The sequence below is a fragment of the Crotalus tigris genome, unplaced genomic scaffold, assembly GCF_016545835.1.
Source record: "Crotalus tigris isolate CLP2741 ecotype Arizona unplaced genomic scaffold, ASM1654583v1 scf7180000017694.5664430, whole genome shotgun sequence".
Lineage (NCBI taxonomy): Eukaryota > Metazoa > Chordata > Lepidosauria > Squamata > Viperidae > Crotalus > Crotalus tigris.
In genome coordinates, this window is record NW_024096572.1 from 824,600 (window position 1) to 852,427 (window position 27,828).

The 27,828-nt window shown below is 36.3% G+C and overlaps 1 protein-coding gene across 2 annotated transcripts; it reads left to right on the forward strand.

Moving 5' to 3' along the window:
* Positions 1 to 1,711: 1,711 nt before the first annotated feature.
* HCFC2 (host cell factor C2) lies at positions 1,712 to 26,679 on the forward strand. 2 transcript variants are annotated; one of them, XM_039338203.1, is made up of 16 exons: positions 1,712 to 1,888; positions 4,083 to 4,231; positions 5,015 to 5,175; positions 5,945 to 6,153; positions 7,095 to 7,179; positions 10,151 to 10,254; positions 10,595 to 10,783; positions 11,532 to 11,717; positions 13,026 to 13,072; positions 13,986 to 14,103; positions 14,606 to 14,785; positions 16,629 to 16,699; positions 17,506 to 17,643; positions 18,338 to 18,523; positions 19,291 to 19,576; positions 21,114 to 26,679. In XM_039338203.1, the coding sequence occupies exons 1-16, from the start codon at positions 1,723 to 1,725 to the stop codon at positions 21,137 to 21,139; spliced, it is 2,301 nt and encodes a 766-aa protein (XP_039194137.1). In that variant the 5' UTR covers positions 1,712 to 1,722; the 3' UTR covers positions 21,140 to 26,679. The 2 variants fall into 2 exon arrangements, with proteins under 2 accessions (XP_039194137.1, XP_039194138.1); XM_039338204.1 differs by lacking the exon at positions 14,606 to 14,785.
* The last annotated feature ends 1,149 nt before the right edge of the window (positions 26,680 to 27,828 follow it).

A 27,828-nucleotide genomic window follows, 5' to 3' on the forward strand; every position in this document is an offset into this window, starting at 1 on the left:
ATCATCGCAGGATGGAAGCAGTTCCTAATAAGGCCGCCTTTTGCAATGGACTAATAGCGAATTTGTCAATGCCAATGGTGTTCAAGTGGTGCTCCAGTTGTTTTGGGTTTGCACCCAAGGAGCCTATTACTATTGGTACTACCCTTCCTTGCTTTTGCCACAGTCTTTCTATTTCTATTTGTAGGTCTTTGTATTTTGTTATCTTCTCCAGTTCTTTCTCTTCTATTCTGCTGTCTCCAGGCATTGCCACGTCCACTATCCAGACTTTTTTGTCTTTCTTATCGACAATTGTTAAGTCTGGGGTGGTATGTTGCAGGTGCTTGTCTGTTTGAATTCTGAAGTCCCAGAGCATTTTAATTTTATCATTTTCTATGACTTTCTCTATTTTATGATCCCACCAGTTTTTGCTTACAGGCAAATGATATTTTTTGCAGATCTTCCAAAGCACCATTGTTGCTACTTTGTCATGCCACTGCTTGTAGTCAGTCTGTGCAATCTTCTTGCAACAGCTTACCAGGTGGTCCACTGTTTCTTCAGCTTCTTTGCATAGGCGGCACTTACTGTCTGTTGCTGTCTTCTCAATTTTGACTTTATATGCATTTGTCCTTAAGGCTTGGTCTTGTGCAGCCAGAATTAGTCCCTCAGTCTGTTCTTCAATTTTCCTGCTCTTAGCCATTGCCAGGTCTTGTTATTATCTGCTTTCCCAGCTATTTTTTTTAATGTATTGGCCATGTAGTGTTTTGTCTTCCCATGCCTCTATTCTGTTCTTCATTTGGTCTTTCTTGTAGGCCACTTTGGTCTCTCCAGTAGTCAGTAAGCCTTCGTGATATACTAATTTCAGTGCATCTTCATCATTGTTCTTCAGATATTCTTCCAAAGCCATTTTTATTTCTTCAACCATCTGATGTACTTGTAGCATTCCACGCCCACCTATTTGCCTTGGTAGATAAAGTCTGTCAATGTCACTGCGTGGATGAAGGGCATGATTCATTGTCATTATTTTTCTGGTCTTCCTATCCATTGCTTTCAGTTCTGCTTGAGTCCAGTCCACTATTCCAGCTGTGTACCTAATGACTGGAATTGCACAGGTGTTGATTGCCTTTATGGTATTTCCTCCATTGAGTTTGGACTTTAAGATCTTCTTCACTCTCTTGATGTATTCACCTCTAATCTTTTTCTTGACTTCAGTGTGCTTGATGTTGTCAGCTTGAAGGATACCCAAGTATTTGGAGTACTCTTCCTCATCCAGACTCTTAATGTTATTTTCGTGGGGCATCTTGATTCCTTCAGTTTTCATTATTTTTCCTTGTTTGATAGTAAGTGTGGCACATTTGTCCAAGCCAAACTCCATTACAATATCTTGGCTATATATACGGACAGTGTTGAGCAGCGATTCTATTTCAGATGAGGTTTTTCCATACAGCTTCAGATCATCCATGTAAAGGAGATGGGATAGTCTGGTAGATGTTTTTGATGTTTGATAGCCATGTCCTGAGTTCTTCAGTATTGTTGACAGAGGAAACAGTGCAATAACAAATAGTAATGGTGACAATGAACCTCCTTGAAATATTCCTCTCTTGATTATTATTATGGCTGCTGCAGCCCAATTCCACGTACTTCCTCCATGCCGGCCATGCTCTGTTTGGCTTCCTCGGCAAACCCCCCCCCCCCAGCAGCTGCTTCGGCCCCCGCCGCGGTGCATTGTGGGCGTGGGCGTATAAAATGGCGGCAAGCGCCGCTGCCCTGAATTGGAGGCGCGTTTCTTCCTTCACGGGGCCGGTCCCCCGATCCCGGCATGGCCATCGCGCCGTGGCGATCCGCGAGCTGGTCATCATCTTTGGGGGCGGCAACGAAGGCATCGCCGATGAGTTGCATGTGTATAACACGGGTGCGCAACGGGGAAAGAAGGGAGAGAAGCAGGGCGGGCTCGGTTACCACGGCGGGGCGCTTCTCCCTCAGCAGTAACTGCTGCTGTTTCTCTAGCCGCGAGGGCCTTCGGCGTGGTGGCCTCGGGGTCCGGCTGGACGGGAGGGAGGACGTGTCTACGAGGCGGCGGCGGATGGGTGGGGGCGCCCGGTGATTCGCTGGGGGTTGGGAGTTTGCGCTCGGGTTTCAGCCCTCTGCCCTGGCGTAGCTTCGTGTCGGACCGGAATTTCTGCCCTCGCTCCCTGTTGGTCTTTAAAGGGACACTGAGGACGTGTGTATTCGCTGACACGGAACCGGCCTTCTGCGGGTTAATCGAAGGGAAGAGGCTCCGAAGCAGTTTTCGCTCAAGCGCATCTACGCCGCTCTTGGTTACCACCAGAGGTTTAGTCCTTGTTCTCTGAGCTGGACTTTTTGTATAGCCCTTTTCCCTCTTTTATAACCTCGGTGGGGGTGCAGATTGGCGACTGGAAGGTGGGAAACAGCCTTATTAGATTGCCTTGGCAAGATGCACTCAACCACAAATTTTAGCTTAATGTGTTGGCCGTAAAGTGCACCAATGTAGAAAATTGAGTCAGTGCAGAAAATTGAGTTAACAGGTTAATTCCATTGTTACATTAACTTTGGTTGTATTGCTTTATATTTGCTTTATAGTTCCTATTTCCAAGGGCATAATCTTAGTGCCTGCAAGCATTTTTATTTTTTTGTCATAAATGACTTATTCAAGCAAGGAATTACTGTCTTAGAAAGTGTGATAGAAGCAGGGAATGGAAGGTATTTTAGGGTCTGAGGTATGCTGTATATATCTTTTTGTGCTGAGTGTATGCATGTGCACACAAATACGTGCACACAAGATAAGTACTAGTGAGGACTAGCTATATAATTTTGCAGACTTCTGTTCCCATAACGTATAGCATCTCTCTATTAGATGAGGATGGACTAATTTTTGTCTTTCATAACTTTGCTTGATGGTGATGCTAATCAGAAATCAGATAATCAGAGATGTGTGGTCTGAATAAAGATGAATATAACAGTTTTAAAAAGTCATTGTTTCCAGAGATAAGGAAGATTTATATAAAGCAATGCATAATAAAGAATATGAGCGGTGTAGGTGTATAAATTATAGATAGGATGTAGGTAATAAAGTAGCATGTTGAGAACTGCAAAGTCATCAAAACACTTTTTCTATTAACTTTGATTAACCATGTAAAATACTTACAATTTATAATGCTTTCATCACAGAGGGATTGTGAGTTATTGTATGATTTATTTCAATTAAGCTTTCCAATAAAATGCTTTGGGTCAGGATAATGAAAAAATATTGTGAATCTATATTAAAATAGATTATATTGCTATAAACATGGGTCAACAAGTGAGAAAATATTTGGTGAGAATTTGTGAAAGCATTTGAAACTGTATTAAGATATAAAGTAGAATATTGAGTCCTAGGAAAAGATATGTGCCCAACAATTTGTATTGAGAGGTTGTGAGTGGAAAGTATAATTTGTTTGTCAATTTGCACATGGGGAATAAAGGTGGTAGCTGGAAGGAGTATGCAGTAACAGATTTGAATCTTGATTATAGGCACTAAACAGGCTTGTATAGGTAGTCCGCAATTTACAACCTTTTGTTTAGTGACCATCTGAAATTTTAACAGCACTGAAAAAAATGATTTAGGACCCTTTTTTACATGACTGTTGCAGCATCCTCATTATGTGATCAAAATTGGGATGTTTGGCAACTCCATACTTTGCATGGAGTTTTGAAGTTCAAAATTATGTGATCAGATTATCCCAATCCCTGCCTTAGGTTATTCTGCTAAAATGAAAACTGGTAATTTGGTATGGATATTTGTATAAAAAGATTTTTACCTCTGTTTTATTTAAACAGTCATCTCAGTGTTTTATGCCCATCTTTTGCACTAGGTTCTAATTGGCAGATCTTGAGACTGATTGGAAAGTAAAAAATCAAACAGTTTTCACTTTCCAGATGAAGAAAGGAATAGCTTTTTGTTTAAGAATGCAAGGTTCAAAACCTAATAAAATTAATGAATATTAAAGTCCCATTATTAAATGTAGGGATTCAGTGTTTAAATTTTTGGGTGCCACCCAGAATTACTATTCTGACCTAGGGCCATTTTTGTGTGTCTTTTGATGCAGCCACAAACCAATGGTTTCTTCCTGCTGTCAGAGGAGATATTCCACCAGGTTGTGCAGCCCATGGATTTGTCTGTGATGGTACCAGAATATTAGTTTTTGGAGGAATGGTTGAATATGGAAGATATAGTAATGATTTGTATGAACTACAGGTACTGAATGATTGCTTTTCATAGTTATTTAACTAGGTTGAGAATCCTGGTATCATTTAATAAATTCTTAAATGGATGCCTATATTGTACATATTAAAATTGGACGAGATTGATATAATGATTTAGAAACCACAAGTCCTGCCTTAACTACAAAGCCAACTGGATAACCTTGGGCTAGTAAGTCTCTCTCAGCCCTAGGAAGGAGGCAATAGTAAACTATTTCTGTAAAACCTTGCTAAGAAGATTGCAAGGACTTGTCCATGCAGTCACCACAAATCATCATAGACACCACCACCACCACCAAAAAGAATACATATTGCTTATAGTGGTACACAGAATTCATACATGGAAACAATATTTAGTGCTCCTGTTCATGTCTGTTGATAGTATCAAGCTGACTTGGGATTTCCTTTGAAACTTTTGCCAGATAGAATCTGGAAGGTAAAATAAGCAAATCCTTATCTTTTGGATCCTGGAATGGCATCCATAGGTAACAATGCACTTTCTAACACATTCTTTGGTGACTATTAAGCATGCTACCTTACTTTAAAAAAAATGTAAAAGCTAGCATGCTGGAAATGAAAGAACCAGCTCCTTCATAACGTTTAATGTCTCTGGTCCTCATGTAGTTTCTAGAGGCATTTACAGAAAATTAATTGACTGAAGCCCAATGCTTTGCTTACTTCTGGTGGATCAGAGTTTGGTGACTGGCAGTCACAATAGCGGTAATTTTGTAAACAATTTTGCTTGCATTTCTCAACATTCTTTTTTTCCATCTACAAGGCAAGTCGATGGCTGTGGAAAAAAATGAAACCTCAGCCCCCTTCAGCAGGTTTGCCTCCATGCCCTCGCCTTGGCCATAGCTTCTGTCTATATGGCAACAAGTGTTACTTATTTGGTGGACTGGCAAATGAGAGCGAAGACTCAAACAATAACATTCCCAGGTATGCTGATGAGTTTGGAACAGAATATTAGTTTAGGTTTTCTTACTTTTAAAAAGTTGTACGGTAAAAACAGAATGTACATAGTGAGCCTATTTAGTGTTCAAATCTAGTCATAATTACTAATATCAAGGAGAAAGATTAGCAATCAACTGTCAAACTGATCATCCTTAAATCCAGAAATATGAAATACTAATATAAACTCGATGCTTAAAAATAACAATAAAAGCATGCTTATTAGTAGCATTTGGAGCAGTTTACATTAAGATTATTTTACACGTATAATGATACATGGTTTAATGGTTTTCATTAATCGATCAGAGCTAATTAGTGACATTTGAAAACCTCTTGGTTTTGCTTTAGCATCTTAAGTTGCAGAGCTAATTAGTGACATTTGAAAACCTCTTGGTTTTGCTTTAGCATCTTAAGTTGCAGTGTCTGTACATATTTCAATTTCTTTGTTATTTAGCCTATACTTATACTAATCTAAAAGTTGGGGCTCTACCCCATCCCTTTTAAAATTGGCATAGTGAATAAAAATGTTTTAAAATGCTTGTGGAAGACATAATTTTGACAAATCTCTAGGAGAGGACAGTTCTACATTTTTTTGTTTTTGAAAACTGTTTTTATAAATGTTTAATATATCCTTTGCAAAAAAAAAAAAAAAAGCATTGTTGTAAAAACCGGGGGATTGCATTGACAAATAGAAGTTTGTTTTATGGTAGTGCCTTAGAAAGTTATTGGTATTTTCTGCATTTATAACCCACATTAGATATTTAAATGATTTCTATGAATTGGAGCTGCAGCATGGATCGGGAGTCCTAGGCTGGGGTATTCCATTGACCAGAGGAGTTTTGCCCTCTCCCAGAGAATCGCACACAGCTGTTATATACTGTAAAAAAGACTTGGGAAATCCAAAAATGTTTATATTTGGAGGGATGTCTGGTTGCCGGCTTAATGACCTTTGGGAGCTTGATATAGGTGAGTATAGATGCAAATAAAATTGTGTGAGTTATTTTTAAAAAATACACTAAGGAATAATTAATTCTGAAGGATTTGTTGTGTGATGGCAAAGTTTGCATCACCTTGTAAATTTATTCTTAAACTTCAGCTCTACCTGAATGCTGTTTCATACAGTACACAGCAAAAAAAACTATTTGCCCCTAATGGATTGCAGCCATTCCTAGGTTTTATCAAAAGTAGATGGGATTTTTTAAAAATCTATTTCTTGTGTTAAGTTTTAATAACACCACAATTATTTTTAAACTCATTTTTCAAAAGAATTTTGAAATATTGTTTCTTTGAGTAATTATTTAAAAACAAAATAGTCTTGATTAAATGTTTTGAGGGATGGCTTTGTCCTTTAACACTTGTTTTGCAAATACAATACTAATTGGTAGGATATCACAGATTCTAGAACTGAATGTGGATAATAATGAACAGATGTGATAAGAAAAGTTCCATTTCCATAACTCAAAAGATCTTGTTTGAGGGATGAAATGCAAATGTAAAACTAATGATGGCAATTTTTCTTTTTCTTTTGGTTGGCTATAATCTTCCATAAAACTTTATATTTTGAATTTGATTCTGAAAAGTCTAAGGAAGATTACCAATTTTCATAGCAACTGGCTCTGAAAAATAAATGTTCCACCATTTAAAACACCACTTTTGTATATGTTGTAACTAACTTTTTGTGCCTACAAATATACATTTCAGAAATAACCCTCTGTCTGTGCACGACAAATTTCCTGAAGTCTGAAAAACAATATCTTACGTCTTACATAAATATTCATGAAGTAATTAAATGTTCATAGAATTTTTATTGGGAGTCAGCTAGAGATGGTTAGAAGATGGACAGCTATCTAAATGTTATAAATAAATAATCCCTTCTATATGGTTTCTCTGTTTTTTTCTCTTAATAGAGACAATGACTTGGTCGAAACCAGAAACTAAAGGAACAGTGCCACTTCCCCGTAGTCTACATACAGCCAGTGTAATAGGAAACAAGTATGTCTGTTGTTAAAAGCTCACCTATAGAAAGGTACACCTAGTAGGAGACTGTTACTCTAGTGTTTGTATTTAGGGATCCGCTTGTATGAGAAATGTAGTGAGTTTCAGCCCTGTGAGAAAAACTGCTTGCAGATTAGAGGATCTTATAATAGGCCTCCAGGAAACCAAAATGGATTTCTTAAACATATGTTTTTTATTTGGGGACATATAATCCTCTGCGCGTGACTTCAGATTTAATTAAAAAGCCCATTACATCTTCTAGAAAAGAAAAAAGAAAAGAAAAGAAAAGAAAGGAAGAAGAGAAAAGGAGCTTTGAAAATAGGGAAAGACTTACTTATGCATAATACATGTTGTTGCATTAGGAGAGAAAACAACTTTATAGAATGAAGTAGCATAAGAGTAATTCTAATATCATATTTCTAGAAGTTGCAATTTAATACTGTAAACCAATCCATATAGTTTGTTTAAGCTGTTGCAGGGTTATTCATGATAAATAAGAACTTGTAGTTGATTGTTATCATTGATAATATTGCTTTTTTATAACTTATGTATTTTTTGCCCTATTATGTCACTCAATAGGGACTATACAATGTAGTATATATTCTTATGTCTATTTAACCTCATCCCTCAAGCATATACTTTTTGAGCATTACATTTCTATTTAAGTTTGAATCATGTGGGTCCATTCAGATTTCCATAGCAGTGTTTTTCAACCTTGGCAACTTTAAGATATTTGGACTTCAGTCTCAGAAGTCTCCATAGTGGCTGGGGAATTTTGGGTGTTGAAGTCCAGATGTCTTAAAGTTGCCAAGATTGAGGAACATCACTCCAGGGGATGCTGTTCTACAGGGCAAGTACTACCACTGAGAAGGCATAACTCCAGGGTCCAACAAGATGACATTGTTTGATGGAAGGCACCTGGAGCATGCCCTCTCTACTAGATCTGGTGGACCAAACAAAAACAATAGGAGAAAGGTGATCCTGCAAGAAGTTGGCCCCATGTCATGAGAGCTTTACAGACAACAATCAGCTACTTGAATTACACCCAGAAGCCTCCTGAGAGCCAATGCCACTTGCGGAGCAATAGTATTTGGAGGGCATAACACGAAATACCAAAAACTGCCTATGCTGTTGCATTCTGGAGCAGCTGCAGATTCTGGGTGTTCTTCAAGGGTAGCCCCATCTAGAAAAGGTTACAATAATCCAAAGAGGAGGTGACTAATGGATAGCTTTTAGGTTGAGGAATGGGTACAACTGGAATACTAGATGAGTCTGTATAAAAGCTACCCTGGCAATGGCTACCAAGTATTCTTTGATCACCCGCAATCTTCCTTTTTTGCATTTCATGAATATTGTCTTATATAAAACATTCAAACAAATTATTGATTAGCTATATTGCTACAGAATCCAATGCCCTCATATCATTTACTAGATTCTTGTGTTTCATTCAGTTTGCAGAATGAAAAAGCAATATATCCATAACCATTCATTGGATATAATCCCTTCTTGTCACCTACTCATAACTGAAGAACATTGTTAAAATTAAATATGTATAATGTTGAAATTAAATGTGTATAATTGTGCCATAAGGGAATGTATCTAATGATCTAATACAGAGGCCCCCAACCTTTGGGCACTAGGAACCAGTTCTATGGAGAAAGGTTTTTCTGTGGACCGGAGGGGGTGTGGTTTCATGTGCTGCCTGCATCTCGCAGATGGAGCTTTGCTTATTTGCACGGACCGGTTTCTGGCATGCCACACACCGGGGGTTGGGGACCCCTGATCTAATGTATCAATGATTAGGTTTAGTAATAGATGATAACAGATACTATGATAGTTTGGTATGATGTTTATGTGTACCTCCAAATCAGCCTTGACGCGAGGCAATTGCCTAGACAAGCCCTATGGTTTTCTTAACAACATTTTTGAATGTGGTTTGCTCTTGCCTCTTTCCTAGGGCTGAAAGGGAGTGACTAGCCCAACGTTCCCCAGCTGACTTTGTGCCTAAAAAGTACTAGGATTTAGTTTCAGGTCTCATGCTTTTAAGTACACCACCACACTGACTCTCTACTGTCATGTAGTCACATATAAAGATGGTGGACTATGGAGTTCAGCCACCTCGTGAGGGAAATTCTGCACATTATCACGTTCTTCATTAGTATGGCCTGGCCTAGTTTGGCTTCTTGTTAGAAATGATCAGATTTTAAAATAGTTTGTATCATCATTCAGAAGGCATGTAGTAATTCTGTATTCTTTTTAAAAAAAGATTTTCTGTGTGGAAAAAAAGGTAAGAAAATAAGGGAAAGATAGTATTTGGATCTCCCTCTCCATAAAATTCTGAATGAAACAGTAATTTCATGATTTGAGAAAGATTGTTTGAAAGAAGCCAAGTTCTCTTTCAGTTAGCCAAGTATAATTCTGTAATATTCTCTGTCCAAATATTATGGTATTTTAATGTATGTTTTTATAGTAATTCATGCTTATGACACAATAAGCAAACATCATGCTACAATGTGACGTTTGCTTTAAGCCTAGTAAGCCATTGATTTATGGCTCAACATATTCATAATTTCAATAAATCATGGCTGAATAAGCCATAGTTGAATACAAATTATAAAGCCAGTTGAAATTGTTCTATTCTTTCAAAACTAAGGTATATCACAAATAAATTAATACTATATTATTTTAATGAAGCTTCTCTAAAGCAACTGTAACAGTCAGTTTTGTATTAATATCTTCTTTAAAATCTAGTACGTAAAGACATTGGCTCTTACTTACATTCTCTTAATGTGTTTTACTGTATGGCTTGGGAGGAGTGGAGAAATGGGAAAGAGTATTAAGATCAAATTTTAGTTAGGAACTAGTTTCTGTATAATTTGTAAGATGAAATGAAGCTTGGAAATTAATTGTACGTATACCTTCTCTCACTTTGTTCCTGTTTTTACCCTCTATGTTCTTACATTTGCAGAATGTACATTTTTGGTGGATGGATCCCACAGAGTACAGATGAGAGCCTCCCTGCTCAAGATGGGGAATGGAAATGTACTGGTTCATTTTCCTACTTAAATTTAGGTTAGTATACTTCATTTTTGTCCCTTACAGAATAACTCTGCATACCACTTATATTTGCATATAATCTTCTATCATGTTTCTGCATTGTGCATAGCAGGGATTCCACTATATTGGATAATACAATATGGCTATGTTCTTAAAATAATACTGGAAATTGTAACAAGTGTTAAAACAATACATTTAATTTATATCACTCAATGTTATAATAAAATGTTATTTTTTTTCTACCCCTAGTGAACAGTGGTAAGAATGAATTTGCTCATTATGAGTTAGTAGAGAGTTAATTTGTCAGATCCTAATACAGTCAAATATTAATTTGTTTTATTCAATTTGTTATCAGATACTTTAGAATGGATAAATCTAATCCCAGATTGCCAAGAAGATAAAAACAATTTGTTACCAGGTCCAAGAGCTGGCCACTGCACAGTCATTGTCGGCTCTCGCTTGTATATATGGAGTGGCAGAGATGGCTATAGGAAAGCTTGGAACAATCAAGTTTGCTGCAAGGATCTTTGGTATTTAGATACAGGTGAATAATCTCCTAATACTTTCTGATAATATTATTGATTGTGATTAAAAACCTGGGCAAATTTAAATGTATTTGATTTTCTGTTTTTGAAATTAAAAAAAAAATCATCTAGTGTAAATATGCAAGAATTGCTTTGAACTGAACATCCACACTTAGTTGAATTTCACAGTCCACAAGGCTGAAACATGGTTAGTTTGTTGTTTAGTGTTATGAGAACCCTGGCAGTTAAGTTAGTTCAGTAAATAATGACTCACTAAACTACGAATTTGCACATTGAACATAATCCTGTGGTTGATTCGGTTCTAATATTTCTGCTTTGTAGTTTGAAGAATTAAGAAAATACTTGAAGCCTTCACTTTTTGCTTTCCAGCTTACATATTTGAGCAAACCATCATTTTTCCACTGTATCATAACTGTCCAAACCTGATATTGAGGAATTTTGTGCCTGTACCTTCAGGTATCAGAAGGATTCTCTGGGGGAATTCTGGAAGTTGAATCCCACACATCTTTAAAGTTATTGAGATTGAGAAACAGTCTCTTGGCGCTTTTGACACCAGAGATAACAGATAGGTTTGGACTACCTTTACAATGTTAATGTACGTTCCTTCTCTTCATTTGAGAGTTTGCTGGAATAAATACTTTTTTTTCTGTAGCATGCTGTGTGCATAATTCTTGTATTAGAAAGTTTTAAATCTTCTCAAAAGAGACTTACAGTTTATTGTAATTAAATGTATTCTTCTCTTTTAAGAGAAACCACCAGCACCATCACAGGTACAGCTTATCAGAGCTACAACTAATTCATTTCAAGTTAAATGGGATGAAGTTCCTACTGTTGAAGGATACCTTCTTCAACTAAATTTAGATATGCCAACACCTGGTGCAGCTGACATATCCTTTACTGTGACACCTGAACCACAATCATCCTGTGTGCAAGGTAAAATCGCACATTTTCCAAAATTAAAGCAAGTTTATAAGTTACATGAGTAAACTTATGTAACTGCATAACTCTTTTTCTGGAATGTCTCTTGTTGTTTGGGATTGATTCTGTTCTAATGTCTGTTCTAGGGTCTTGGTTATCTGTTGGAGGTTGGTGCATGTAATTGCCTAGCCTGTCTTCCTTGATTCAGGCCATAGCAAGCAAAACAGAAAGTGACAAAGGACCCAATTGGTCTTACAAAGATTCATTTTATAGAGTAGCTTTCAAATGTCAAAGAGACTTGAAGTCTTATGACAAACCAAAAGATTCCACAGATGGAAAGAAAACATAATAGGGTTCTCTTGAAGCAACCTGAACCTATTGGTTCTGAACAGTAGGTTCTTTCTCAAAGAAACTTAAAAAGTCAGAATTATATATCTTTAAAAATGTTGTTTGAGCTTCAGATCAACCTATCATATACATCAGACCTGGACATTTTGTGGCCCGTGGGCCACATCTGGCCCTCTGGCTGCCCCTGTGTGGCCCATGTGAGATCAACTGGAAGTTACAAAATAAAATGTAAATAAGTGCATTGCAAGAGTGGGAGAAGGAAGCAAGAGCTCTTTTAAATGGCTGGAGAGAGAAGAACAGTGGCCGGGCTGAGGAGAGGCTTCACGCTCCCTTCTCCCTTGACACATGGGCATCAGCAGAAGAATTAAGTTCAGCCTATTGGTTTGGCCATCCATAATAGGCCCATAATGTGCCCTTGGGAAAATAATTGCCCACCCCGATATACATCAATCAAATAATCATAATTGATCAAACTCCATGGTTTTGGAGATGACTAATTTCTCCAGCATTATCAATCTTCATTCCAAGATTGTGGTTGGCTGATTGTTTTTAGCAGAAGATTAAAAAAATGAAAGGCAAAATTTTAAAATAATCACTGAGATAGTGAAAATGTTATTTAGAATTAGACTTTCCCATGCTTTACTGAATTGTGCCTACTGTCCAGATTGATTAATTCAGGAGTCCCCAACCCCTGGTCCATGGACTGGCACTGAGCTACAGCATCCCCAAAACCAGGCATGGGATGCAGGCAGCACGCGAAACCTCACCCCCTCCGGTCTGTGGAAAAACCTCAGAACTGGTCCCTGGTGCGCAAAAGGTTGGAGGCCACTGGATTAGTTCATCTTGGAATCTGTAGGAAGGTGTTTTCTCCTTTAACTCCTTTAACTATTTGTACACTTACATAAAAGAGGATCCCCTCTCCCCCTTTTCTTATGCAGCAAATTCTAAAATTAATGAATATTGTCATTCTTCCAGGAACTAAACTGGATCTTCACCCCCAAACTCTCAGTGCCTCAAGCAATGTAAGTTAATACTGTGAAGAATATTATTAGGAATTTTCTGAATAATATGAATATGTGCTTAACAATTGTAATTGAATTGGTGTATATGATTATTAGCAAACAAATTACCTAGTAGCTGTTTTAAAGCCAGAATTCTAATTTTGCCCAATCAAACCTCCCTAGTATTGACTAATTAGGACAACTAAGATTCAAACGTTACATATCCAAGGATTCAGCAGATACAACTCACACCAACCAAACAGCCCATCACACCTTTTTCCCATTGCTTTTCTAACTAACAAAGGCATCTTCTGGCAGACCATGCCTATGTACCCACCCTAAAGGCTATATTAACGCTTGTTCCTCACTCCAAGTTAGAATCTCTCAAACTTCTTTGTATCCTACTCAAAGTAGCATCAAACCCATGCTTGCCACCAGACCCACTGGAGAGATATTAGGCCCCTGGACCCAGTTGCTAGATGGATTTTTCTAAAGGAGTCTCTATATCACTATTTACATTAGGACTAAAATTCAGTGACAACTTTTAGAATGGATTTGGAAGCCCAAACCAAGACTTTTTGAAGTTATAGGTTGCATACCCTACTTATTTTCTCCTCACACAGCAGCATATGGGAGGATGTAGTAATAGACACTAGTATTCATTTGATTAGGGCCCAAAGGGGATATTTTTGTGTGTTAGCCACTTAGAGTTCCTCTCCAGCAGAGTGAGCCTATGTGGAACCATGCTCCCCCCTTCAAAAAAAAGTTTAAATATTAGTTCCTGTATAGACCATAAAGTATAGAGAGAGTATTGGGCAAAAGATTCATAAAGCTGTTGTTTTCCAACCTGAAGCAGAATCAGGAATGCTTAGATGCTGACAATCATAATCATAGCAGTTATTACAGAGAAATTGGTGCTGTCTTTTCTTTCTAGATGCAAATTTCCATTTCAGAGGCTAAAACCAAGATTCCAGAAACTGAAAATATGAAGAAAAACCATTCCGTTTCCAAAGAGCCCAGTGTCCCTTTATGTTTGCCTGTTAGCACTTTAGGTAAGCAGCACTAAGTTGAAACTTATTTGCCACATGTGATTCCAGATATATGTGGGATAAGAATGGATGTTAATGTTTTGATTTTTATTAATACTTTTTATTATTATTTTTGTCAATGGAAATAATGTCAAAGCGACAATGGCAGTTAACTTTTATCACATAGAGTTATCCCATGTGAGTTGTCCCACCATGAGTTGGCTGCAGCAATATGGCCATGGCGAGTTGTCCCATTCTGTAAAAATGAGCATACCAGAGAAAACCATGTAGAGACACCCTCTCTTTGATTTGTTTTTAATAGTTTTAAAAATACATTTAATGTGGGTAAACATTCAAAACAGATATCTTATATAGCCTGAAGACTTAAACCCATGTTATTAAGCCAATCTGCTGCATGGACATTCCAGCTACATCTGAAAGGAAAAGAATTTCTGTAGAAAACAAACATCTGTTATTTCTGTCTAGGGATCACATGTGATGGGCTTTTACCTTTCTCTCCTTTTAGGTTCTCAGATGTCAGCAAATCTAAATGAATTACTTGACTTTGATTCAAGAACTTCCCAAGTAGATACTTCTACATCTAGCATAGCCTCCACCACACAAAATATAGTAACTCAGCAGGCTATTAGAACCAACTCATCAAATGGGGCAGCTGCAAAAGATGAAACTCCATTATTAACAACAGGTAGTTCAAACCTGAAAGTCAGAGTGTTTCACCTTTTGTATTTTGAATCGCATTCAGAATGGTTTTTCTTTTCATGGTTGTTATAGAATTCCATTTCTTGAATAGCATCAAGATGTACATATATACCGTATATGCCGGCGTACAAAGCGACCCAGCGTATAAGACGACCCCCGTCTTTGGCGCCAAGTCGCATTCCTAGAACGTTGTCTTATACGCCGGAAACTACCAGTATTTCCGGCGTATAAGACGACCCCCGACTTCGGCACCGATTTTAACGCTTGCGGAAGTCGTCTTATACGCCGGCATATACGGTAATATTTTTAACCAAGGTTTTTATAACACATGCAGGCAGTGCCTTTGCTTGAATCAATAAACAAGATATTAACCTTAGTTTCTCATTTCATTCAGACTGAGAAAAAATGATTGCCAAGTTTATACCAAGACAGGCCATTAAACCAGCTTTAAATTGTAGATGAACATGAAGCTGATATTCATATTTTTGAAGTTCAGATGAAATGGGAAGACATTAAACCAGCTTTAAATTGTAGATGAACATGAAGCTGATATTCATATTTTTGAAGTTCAGATGAAATGGGAAACTAGGGTGGATAGAACAGTTTCCAGTTTTTCTGCATGTGTACAAGTATGAAGATTTGTTCATGCCTTGCCTTATAAAGCAAAATTAAGATCAAATGAGTTCTTTAAGATGCAAATAAGGATATCTGCTCCTAATATAGGTGAGGACGTCTTAAGCCAATCTAATAACAATAAGGCTGTCTTTTAGTTTGCCTTTTCTTTAACAGGATGATCTGTATTTTGAGATCTCTCAAAAGAAATGGTTTAGTTCTCGATGTAATACTTTTATTCAGTTTTTCCCTTATTCTTTCTTTCATACCTTGTTTTTTGTTGTTTTTTTTTTAAAAAGAATGTTAGGTTTCTTTTAGTTTTCTTCTCAAGTGGAAACAATATATAATTTGGATCGAATGCAGATTTTTTTTGCAATTTTTAAACTTCTGATACATATACAGTATATGAAATTATGTTGTATGGATGGAATATAGATATTTGAGTTACAAATAACTATGTGTTTAAAACTGCATTTTAAAAAAACAATGGTACATGTTATTGCACATCCGATTAATTTTTTGTTTCCATATATTTAGTTTATATTTTGAATAAAGCTGGGCTATAAATGTCTCAAGTTTTAATTAAGCCACTGGTGCCTAAAATTCCAATTTAAACTGTTCACAATACTTAATATTATTCAGCATATTAATATTTGTGTCATGTATTTTTAATATGTTCCAAAAAAATGCAGGAGAAGGAACATGTTTTTTTTTAAAGGCTGGAATCTGGTAAATATACAACATCTTGCAGAAGATACCACTGAAAATGTAGGATTTGGAATCTTGGTAGCCCTTGACCACTTTTTAAAAATGAAATTATTTTTATTTAATTTGTCTGGTCTAAATCTCGGGTGTCAAACTCAATCGTGTCACGTGATGCATTGTGACATATCTTGATATTGTTTGTCTTTGGGAGCCAGGGTGGACGTGGCCTACGCATGATGCATCTGCCCCGCAGACCACCAATTTGACACCTCTGGTCTAACTTGAATTCAGATTATTTTTTTCATTCAGCATATATTTATCTGTTCTTGACAGTCATGCATTACAGACAGTTTGTCAGTTGCTTTCCAAATAAAAAGCCAGCATTTTTCTTCTTGCACATAGAATAGAAATTCTATGAAATTTTATCACTGAAAGACGTTTCCAGTGTAATGGATTTCTTTTTGAAAGTCTTTGTACCTGCAGTAAAAGAATTTCAAATATGTTTCTCATAGTTAAAGAGTCTCCAGTGGCCTCGACTAGAGTCACAGTTATTAACCCACTTGATTCAGCTGTACAATCGCCTGTAAGTACATAACACATTTTGAGCAGCAGATATTGCCAATAAGACTTAGAGAAAGATCCGTGTTTATACAGTAGGTGTTAGTGGAAACTGAATCACATACCAAACTTGTCAGCTTTTATTCTGTATGTGATTTAATTGCTTATTCTGTAAAATGCCTTAATTCAACCTACATTGACAACTATGACATCAAATTAATTTCAGTTGCTATCTTGAATTTTCTGCAGCATAATGCAACATACAATATTTCATAGTAGTTCAATGACTTTAAATATGTTGTACAGGCAGTCCTTGACTTATAACCACAATTGGGATTGGAATTTTCCATAAGTCATTGCGCCATAAGGTGCGTCAGACCTGATTCTACTATACTTTTACAGTAGTCATTAGTAAATCCAGTTCAATGTGTGTTTTTTGCTGGAAATAATCATAAGTTCGTAACTGCAGGACACTACGATTGGTCATAAATGTGAGCTGATTGCCTGAGGTGCAGTCACATGACTACAAGAGTCGTTTTACAGATGTGGGTGCAAGCATAGGTTGTAAGTCACTTTTTCCGAGGCCATTGTGACTGAATGGTCATTAAATGAATGGTTGTAAATCAAGGACTATCTGTGTAAATGGTAATTGACATGTGTAGTACTATCACATAATTTGCTTTCTCCTCCTAGCATTGGTAGGGCTGTCATTATGGAATGGGAGAAAAGATTTAATTCCTTCACATTCAGATCTCCAAGACTAAATTGTATATTAGACACTTGATGAGGAAAACGTCCATACTTTAGCAATGCCTACTGTTTGAATTATAGAAAACTTCGCCACCAAAGCAGAATGCAAGAATGAGGACACAAGAACGAAAGTGGTATGATGTTGGCATTTTTCAAAGCAACACTGCATTAGTGAGCCAGTTTTATTTGCTGCAAGAAGAAAAAGTTCTTTCCAGCAAGGTCTGTTGGATTTTCTTATTAAATAGTAACAACAAAATTAAGTATGGATGTGATTGGATCTTGGAAAGTTAGATGAAGGAATTAGCAGCTTATGTAAAGAAGTAAACAAGCTTGTGCCCTATGCCATTACTAGTTGTGATTTTGGATTTATTGTATTTAATTGTCTCTTTCTGTCACCAGTTAATTTTAAGAATCTTTCCTCTTTGAATTTGGGAACCCAATTTTTTCAAGGCAGAGAGTTACATCGGCTTTTATAAAAATGAAATTCAATGTCATTTATTTTGATTAACATTAAAAATCATTAGTATGACTGTCTCCCAAACATGTGTTTAATATTTTCAGTTTGATAACAACTTTTAGATATTTACGGGAGCCACAACCAAGATGTTCAGGGGTACATTTAGCATTTGGGCTATAAGTTGCATACCTTAATCATTGGATAATATTCTCAAATTAAGCACACATAAATCTCATTTGCCAAGGTGAGAGAAGGTATATCATACGTTCCACTCTCCCATTTATATCAGTGGATCTTAAGAACATTCAAAGCTGTTTTTGCTTAGTAGGCAGCTGTGCTGGAAAGCTCTTCCTAATAGGAAATTTAGTCTAGATTAGAACATACTAGAGTCTTTAGGATCTATGTGTTAAGAAAATAAAATAACTATTTACTTGTTTTCATGTTATTTATGTTTAGGGAGACTATACAGATATTCCAAATGCCAGTTTGTTTAAGAAACAGGATCTCGCTCCTGGCACTTTATACAGGTTCAGGGTTGCTGCAATTAATGGATGTGGTGTAGGACCTTTCAGCAAAATCAGTGAATTTAAGACTTGCATCCCTGGATTTCCTGGAGCACCTTCAATCGTTAAAATTAGCAAGGTAATAACTCTTCCTTCTTTCCTCCCTCTGGGTATGTAAATCTGAATAGGGAATTTTAACTTTCATGGAAATCTTACAGAAATGAATGTTCTTTGAAAAAGCCAGCAATGATAAAATACGGCATTCTGAGCAAAGTAATTTTGAGTTGACCAAAAGAAAAAGAAAAAAAGAAAACACCTCTGAGTAGTCATCAGACTTTTGGTACAGTGGTTAAAATATGGATTCTCAATAGAAAAAATCTTGCTGTTAAATCTAAGATTGGATTTTGGAGCAACTTTAGTCATGATGTAACTTCTATTTTCGTATCTAGAACCTTAGATATAAATAGTGCATTGTAACTATGGTACATATGGTAACTATCTTAACAGGTTTATTGCAGATATAACTCAAACACTGTAAGATCTCATAATCTCAACATAGACATATGTGTTTTGAAGGACAATATTTAATCCCAGATTGGTATATCATGCGAAATCTGTTTTGTTTAACCATGTTATATTGAATAAATCATCAGTTGCTCTGTTCACAGATCACACTAAGTCAGAAACACAGTATATTTGCAGTCTTAAACTGAATTTTCACAACATGCGAACCCAGAATCCAGAAAGCTACATTATAGCTTAGTACAATGTATAAACTAGATAGTACCTCTGACTTTTTTGCTCAGTATTGAGCAGCTATACTAATCTGCACATACCTGAAATTAGAGAACAAAATTACAGTTTTTCTCTCGAGAATTGTCAAGTGCGTTTTCACTTCTTCCTTAGAGTGCAGACTGTATTCATCTTTCATGGGAGCCTCCAGTTTCACCTTCAGGAAATATTTTGGAATATTCCGCTTATTTGGCAATAAGAACCACCCAGCTCCATGAAAATCCTAATCAACTTATGTTCATGAAAATCTATTGTGGCCTTAAGACCTCATGCACAGTGACTGCTGCCCAGCTTGCAAATGCTCATGTTGATCATACATCCAAGCCTGCCATTGTATTCAGGATTTCAGCCAAGAATGAGAGGGGATATGGACCAGCCACACAGGTTCGATGGCTGCAAGGTAAAAATGAGTGATTGCGCCAAATCTTTCTCAATACAGGAGTCCTTGACCTACGACCACAACTGAGCCCAGAATTTATGTTGCTAAGTAAGGAATTTGTTAAGTGAATTTTGCCCCGTTTTACAACTTTTCTTGCCACATTTGTTAAGTGAATCGCTGCAGTTGTTAAATTAGTAACACGGTTGTTAAGTGAATCTGGCTTTCCCATTGATTTTGCTTGTCAGAAGGCTACAAATGATGATCACATGACCCTGGGTCACTGCAACCGTCATAAATATGAATTAGTTGTCAAGCATCTGAAGGTAATCACGTGACCCTGGGGATGCTACAATGGTCTTAAATGTGAAAAATGATCATGTCATTTTTTCAGTGCCACTGTAACTTTGAATCATCACTAAATGAACTGTTATAAGTCGAGGACCACCTATGATATGTGAAAATATATTTTTCAAGAATATATTTGACAAATGTTCAGATTTAATTATGTAGTGTAGCTTCAGTAGCCTTAACAATATTTCTTTGTTAACCAACAAATCAAATAAGTCTGCACCATGTAGCAAGTCTGCTAATACAACTTGAGAAGGTAAAGATGTATGTCTTTGACTACCACATTTGCCTCCTCTTGTTCAGGGAATTCTAGGATTTATAGATAGCATCCCACCATAATTTACTTGAAGTACACCTATCTATCAACACCATCCCTTGTTAAAAAAAAAAAAACTTTTAAAACTTCTGTTGTATGGAGAATAAAGTCATCTCTACACACAGCTTCTTGGGGCTCTAGAATACCGCCCTCATGAGCAAAGATTATAGCAGCATTTTAACCTGGAATATGATAGGCAACAGGAGACATGACAAAAATATATAAACTGTGTATATTTAAGTTGAGTAAAGAAATACTTTTTTTTATCATTCATGAACCTCCCTGTATTTCATTTTAGTGGATGTGCATGTGGCAGTATTGGCATTTATGTAGATAATAATGAGATAAATAAAATGTAATCTTTCACCCTTTCTTTTGGGTTCCAGGAATATCCATTAAAACTAAAGGTAGACAGATTCAGAAATGATAAACATATTTCTTTACTCTGCACATTCTTAAACCACACAATTGATTGCTATTAGAACTGATGATAGCCGCCAGTACGGCTATCTACTTTTGAAATCTATTCAGAGATTAGAAACAAACTACGATTTGAATCTTTACATGAGCTTAATATATATTATAAACAAAAAAAAACCCTCTCTATCAAACATTCTGTTCCTAGCCATGTATATAATGTAACTCTGCCCATTTTATAGTTGCTCTACTATTACATTTTTTAGCCCTACCAAAAAAAATCATATGTGGCCTATAACTACCAAAAGTTTTATATCCCTGTTTTATTCAAAGTATAGAGCATCAGTGAACAATTTGGTATATAATGCTCCATTTTGATATTCAAGAATAAAGCCAGTTCTCAGGTTACAAAGAAATTTTATGGAAAGCCTGTTCTGAATGCTTGAAGATGTAACCAAACTTTCTTTTTCCTTACAGAAATGAAAACATCAAGCTCAAAGTAGAAGCAGGTTATTACACTGCGAATGGTGAATTAGCAGTTAGTACTCTTGAAGTTTTGTGAATCTTCCAAATATTTCACTTTATGCCAGCTTGAGATCAGCATGGTACAGTCTTGAAAAACTGGGCCTATAGTGACCACATTTTTGGTAGTACTTTATCCAGCATGGTCACTGGCTACTATCCAGAAGGTTATGTCATCATCTGAATTTTTGGAGAGTCTTCCTTACAACATCTCCTAACACAGAGATCCCCAGTTGTGTTAGCTTCCAACACATAGGAAAGGGCCATAGCTCAATGACTGAGCATATGCCTTGCATGTGAAAGGTGCCAAGGATAAATCTCTAGCTAGTCCAGCTAGGGTTGAGAAATGCCCTGTCTGAAAGCTCAGAGAATTGCTCCTGATTAACATAGACAATCTTGAGTTAGATTATGGTTTTAATAAGGCTTTTTGTGTTCCTAAACATAGATGCTCAATTACTGTTTAAATTTCATTAAATTTAAAAAGCAAGTTTATGGGTGTGTTACAAAAATTGCTTAAAGAGAAATTTACTAGAGGAGGAGGAAGAATAATGTGTTTTAAATTACCTTATTGGTGAGATGGGTGGCATATAAAGTACATAAATACTAATTTCTCTTTAAACTATTTTCAGGACAGATTTATAAATGTTTAAAATAGAACTCAGAGATTTGCTTGGGGAGTAAATGAGTGAGCCCCCTAAAACTTTGCTCGTGTTCAGATCCTCGTGGATGATGGTCTGTAAAGCTGTTATATGGAATGAGCTGTTTGAAGAATGCCGTAAATATATAGCATCAGAGATGCTGAAAGTGAATTGTTTGGTTTTCAACAGCATAATAATGGCCTTTTTATCATTAATATTGGTTAATTGAGTTATCTTTTTACAATAGTAACTATTTCAGAGAAAAGGGTTTTGTCTTAGCCTTTTTTTAGTTCATTTTTGTGGCATAGGGCTGCTTTTGATGTGCAGCTTTATTCATGGGTAGGACTCTCATCAATCTTATAAAAAAATTAGGAAACAATATGTACCCTTGTCAAATAAGAGTTGTTTCCCTATCTAATTAATCACATGTTTCCAAAAGTGTTTGTGGAAATGACTTGGAGGGGAGGGAAGCCATCATATAAAAATTATCTCTGCAGACTGAACTATAGTTTTGTACAGAGGCAGCATACAGCAGTGCAGCTTTGTCCAATGAGAGGTTAAAAGACTTGAGTTAACATGATGGCCAGCCTAAGAATGAAATACAACTTCAACAAGCAGAGACTATATTCAGTTACTATTGTGGACACCACAATCAACTGATTACATTCATTTAAAGCTGCAGTTGTGCAGTATCTACAGGTCCACACAGCTCTGTCGCCCCTATTTCTGTGTTTGGTAAGACACAGTGCTTACCAAAATTCAGCATTATTAATTTTTGATAGTGCATTTTTTTCTGATTGTTTATAAAGATAAGGGCTAGACTAGTGCTTTAACATCTTCTTACCTGCTGCCTGAGCAGCAAATTGAAAATTTCTCCATTAATTCTCTGGCAGTTCCTCTGTCTTCTAGTATCCACAAAAATTGCAACCCTGGCTACAAAACACTGGCTTGAGCAATGGGTATAAATCCATTGAGCTGAGTAGAGCTTATTTCTGAACAGTTTTGCAGAAAGAATTTTTTAAATGCTACCCATAATGCATAGCTTAATGACGTAATTTTGGAACGAAGGCAAAGCTGATGTGATGCCATAGGTCAGTACAGGTCTTCCAGTAAACTCTGACCATTTAGCTTAATACAATGACATTATAAGGTAGAACCCTAAAGATAAACATCACATGCAGTCCCAAAAGTATGACAAATCACAAGGGAGTAGATGATGCTCCTGTTCCTCCTGAATTTGATATATATGCAGATTTGTTCTCCTCTGACTTATATTTTGTATCCATGTTTAGTGTAACAAAGATACTTTTGTTTACAGTAACTTAAAATGTATAGAATATTTTAATATATTCGTTTTTGTAAAGATTTTTCTAGTGTTTACAAACACATATTTTAATCTTCGAGACTATCCTAATATGCAAATTGCTAAACTAGTCACTTCTGTTATAAAAAGCAAACTCTGTGTAAATGCACTACTATTAATTTCTCATGGGCATAGAAATGTTAAAATCTGTAGAAAGTTTGAACGTATACAAAAGTGCTCCATAATGAATGCTCCACATACCCACACAACGAAGAAAAAAAGAGAGAAAAGAATCCTATGCTTTGTTTTGGCATAATCATGCTATTTTGCACTAGTAAGAATTGTAACATTTTTGTGTTGCTTCCAGAAACTCTCTGTATTGGTCTAAAGTTAAAGCAAATTTGCACATCTTTGCTTGCTTTTCCAACATACATTTTCAGGACTTTCTTCAAAGGCTTGGGATTTTATTTTGCTAATGGCCTTAGTTTCGTATCATGACATTGGACTTCTGTAATATTTTTATCTTAATCATGTGATGACTAATGTGCCAGCTACTTCATTCCCCTTCACAGTTTTTCTACATGAGAGAGGAAAATAGTGCAAGTGCACCAAACAGTAATAATCTAGACTATGTTCAGAATGCCAGTGTGTACATTATCTACCACCTTATGTAGCAAAACTTTGTATGAAGCACTTACTAGGAATGTTAATCTGTTCCTAAGCACACAAGTGTATTATATAGAGGCATTTAGATGCCATTTTATACATGAATAATTGTTTATCATATTATAGCATAAAGTGGCTAAATTGTGCCAGTATATAATATAGGTGGTGAATAGAGCTTAATGATGCATCCCATAGGGATATTTCTGTGAACAGTAGTGCTTTTTACATTAATTTGAATGGACCTTATACAGGTTCCTGTGGATTGCATCCTTTGGCATCTAAATAAAATGATTTTTTTTAAAAAAATAATCTCTATTTTGAAACCTGATTTAGTGCATATGTGCAATAGAATGAATATTTTGCACTTCAGTTTTCCATCAATGCATAAGAATTAAGATGGGAATCACTTGATCTGCAAGGATCAGTTTTAAAGTGGATTATGGTAATACTAATGCTTTATTATCATTCCATGTTCACAGTTACAATCTTTACGAAGGCCCGTTGTAATCCATTTTTAGGTAGAGAAACTGGGAGAAATTCATGTGAAGAAAGTCTGTTCTGGCTTAGTACATGGTAAACCGTGAGATGATTGGTTTGCTTATCCCTTGTGATATATGAACTAAGCCACTGTGATCTGCATGGTTTATGGCTTACTATAAGACACACCATTATGGCTTCCTCAAAATGGCTTAACATAATCCCAGAGAGTTCGTGGTTTGGATAGAATTAGGACCCAACTCCCCCAACTTTTATCTCCAATACTTATTAATACTCTCCTTCCAGAGATATTTGAATAACAGCAGCAAACAGTTTGATGTATGGGAACAGGTGATTTGTACCCTCAGATGTTTGGGGACTGAAAGTTCCAGAATAGCGGCTAAAAGCTCCAGTCCTAAGATATCAGGAGGGTGGCAGGTGGAGAAAGCCACCCTAAGATAATAGAATTCTAACTTTACCACAATTATGCTGATGCAGCACAATCTGTAATGCCATGAAAAAATTAGTGAACTACTTGTTAAAAGCTTTCTTGAATTACTAATAAGCTAAGTAGCGCTTTTTACTGGCTACTCTCTAAGAAGGAATAAGTTCCATCAACAAACTTTTGTGTATGTTAGTGAGCTGACAGTAATGTTTGCTTACTGGGTTTTTCCTGAGAAATATTTGCAGTGTGCTATAAAGAGGATGGGGCAGGATATCGGTTATACTACCTATATAACACTGTGTCTATTTGTGGCATAATAACATAGATGCTCAGAGTGAAACTAATACACTCTTTTGTGCACCTTATGATATGTACCCTTTCCTAAGGCAAGTACATAATAACACCCCAGAGAAAATGTATGTTGCCACCATACAATTGTGGTTGTTCTTGGCAATTAAAAATCACTCCAGATTGTTTTAACCAGTACTGTGAAATGGAAACTTCAAAAATCTATAAATACGGCCTTCAAAGTTGAAGGTAGTGTTTCCTGTGAAGGTCCATTTTAGATGCTAGGAGAATTTCAGCTCTTCCTTGAATTGTCATAACAAGAAATGTGCTTCCTTTCACTTTATTTGCCACATACTTCCAACTCTGGATTGAATCGAGGTACCCCAGTGGTCACAGAATCAAAGAAAAGTACCTTTAAGAACTCACTCAAAATAGTTGTAGTGTTGTTTTCTATAACTTTTTTGAATTGGGAGGCCTATTGTGACAGAATGTGAGAATTATATGGCTATTAATAACTTTTGATTGTAGATACCTTAACTTAACAATATGATCTGTTGAGTATATCTGTGAGTATTTTTGCACTTTTGAGTTCATATATTTCTGCACTTGTTTTAAGAGTATGTCATGATTACCAAAGGTAAAATTGTGGTGGTGTTAATTCAGACCTGAGATTCAGCGTACATGTGCTTATGCCAATAGGCTATTATGATTTACCACAATTCAGCAGTTTCCCATATATGGAACCAGATTAGTAACAAGTGTATAATTTCTTTGGTAGCTCATCCCATATGTCAAGCTATTTTTGCAGCCTGCTTCTCTTAATAGCACTTAAAATGTGTTTCATCCAATTGTAAATTTATATTTCAAGCATATATATTTGGATACATGGGTCAACCTAAGTTCACTTAAAATATAAAATCAGACTATTTGGGAAACTGGTTGTTGGTTTGTTTTTTTGCTTGCCTTTGTAAATATAACATCTTGTATAAATTAGTCCATCCTGTTGCAACTTCAATAATAGACTTAGTATCAATCTTTATAAATGGAAAACTCTGTTGCTATTTATAGCATACTTCATCAATTCGATTTAAGTTTTGTTTGTGACATGGAGTGTGAATAAAAATTTGGCATGGTTCAAAGGGTCATAATATGTATTTAATAAGCTGATAAAAATAAGCCTTTTGCCTATGTATGCGGATTGCAGTTCCAAATAATTGCTTACCAGTTTTAGAATAAAACCAACGTATGAAAGTCAGCTTCATGGTTTCATATACTGGTTTGTTCTAAAACATGTACTCATATGCTGGATGTTTAGTAAAATGGAATATATCAATTTGAGACTTTTTCCCATTGGCCTATTGTAAGGTACAGTACTTAGTGTAAAAACGCTGAATAATTATCCAGTAAAATATATAAGAATGAGGAAAAATAACTTGTGTGTGTCTGTTTGCTAAAGTAATGTGACCATCTGAATTTCAGCCATTATGTATGATTTATAGCAATATCTGACCATAATTTTGAAGTTGGCTGAACCAGTAAATCAGTCTTTAACAAAAATGACACCAGTTAACTGGAATTCTAAAGTGATGGTTAAAACCAGCTATTTGTGATTTTATGATCTGCAGCTGAAATATCTTGAGAGAAATCCAATATTTTCTATAATAAAAATAGCATTGTCATTTGTAATAAAGTGATTTGTCCTAATAATGTTTATTTCTGTTTTTTTAAAAATCTACGATATTGGTTGAATCAGTGCAACTTTCAATGGTAATTACACTTAGAAATAAACATTTCACATATTCACATTGCAGAATCGAGTTTAGTGTTCTAAGAAGCTAGATCTTGCAATATGTTACTTTGGCTTTAGTGCAGGAGAACAACAATAACAATAACAATAATAGAGTTGGAAGGGACCTTGGAAGTCTTCTAGTTCAATCCCCTGCTCAGGCAGATAACCCTATACCATTTGAGACAAATGGCTGTCCAGTCTCAAAAACTTCCAGAGTTGGAACATTCACAACTTCTGGAGGCAGGTTGTTCCATTGATTAATTATTCTGTCAGGAAATTTCTCCTTAGTTCTAGGTTGCTTCTCTCTTTGATTAGTTTCCATCCATTGCTTCTTGTCCTGCCTTCAGGTGCTTTGGAACAGGGGTATCAAACTGCCGACTGGCAGGCTGGATGCGTCACGTGGAAGCCACGCCCACCCCATTGCTGGCAATGGCAAAACAGTCCTGATACATTATGTGACGTCATATGACATCGCGACATGTCTGTTTTGGAGAGTAGCTTGATTCCCTGTTCTTTGTGGCAACTCCTGAGGTATTGGAACACTGCTATCATGTCACCCCTAGTCCTTCTCTTCATTAAACTAGACATACCCAATTCTAGTAACCATTCTTTATGTTTTAGCTCTCAGTCCCCTAATCATCTTTGTTGCTCTTCTCTGTACTCTTTCTAGAGTCTCAACAACTTTTTTACATCATGGTGACCAAAACTGGATGCAGTATTCCAAGTGTGGCTTTACCAAGGCTTGATCTTGATTCTGTCCCTCTGTTAATGCAGCCTAGCACTGTGTGGGGTTTTTTGGCAGCTGCAGCATGCTGCTGGCTCATATTTAACTGATTGTCCACTAGCACTCCAAGATCCCTCTCAGTTACTACTACTAAGCAAGGTACCACTTACACTGTACCTGTGCATTTGGTTTTTCTTGCCTAAATGTAGAGCCTTACTTTCTACAATAGTAGTAACTGTGAGAGGGATCTCAGTGTCCTAGTATACATTACTTAAATATGAGACAGGTTAGATATGTGAGGTTGATTTTTTAAGTATGATTATCTCAACCTGAATCATGT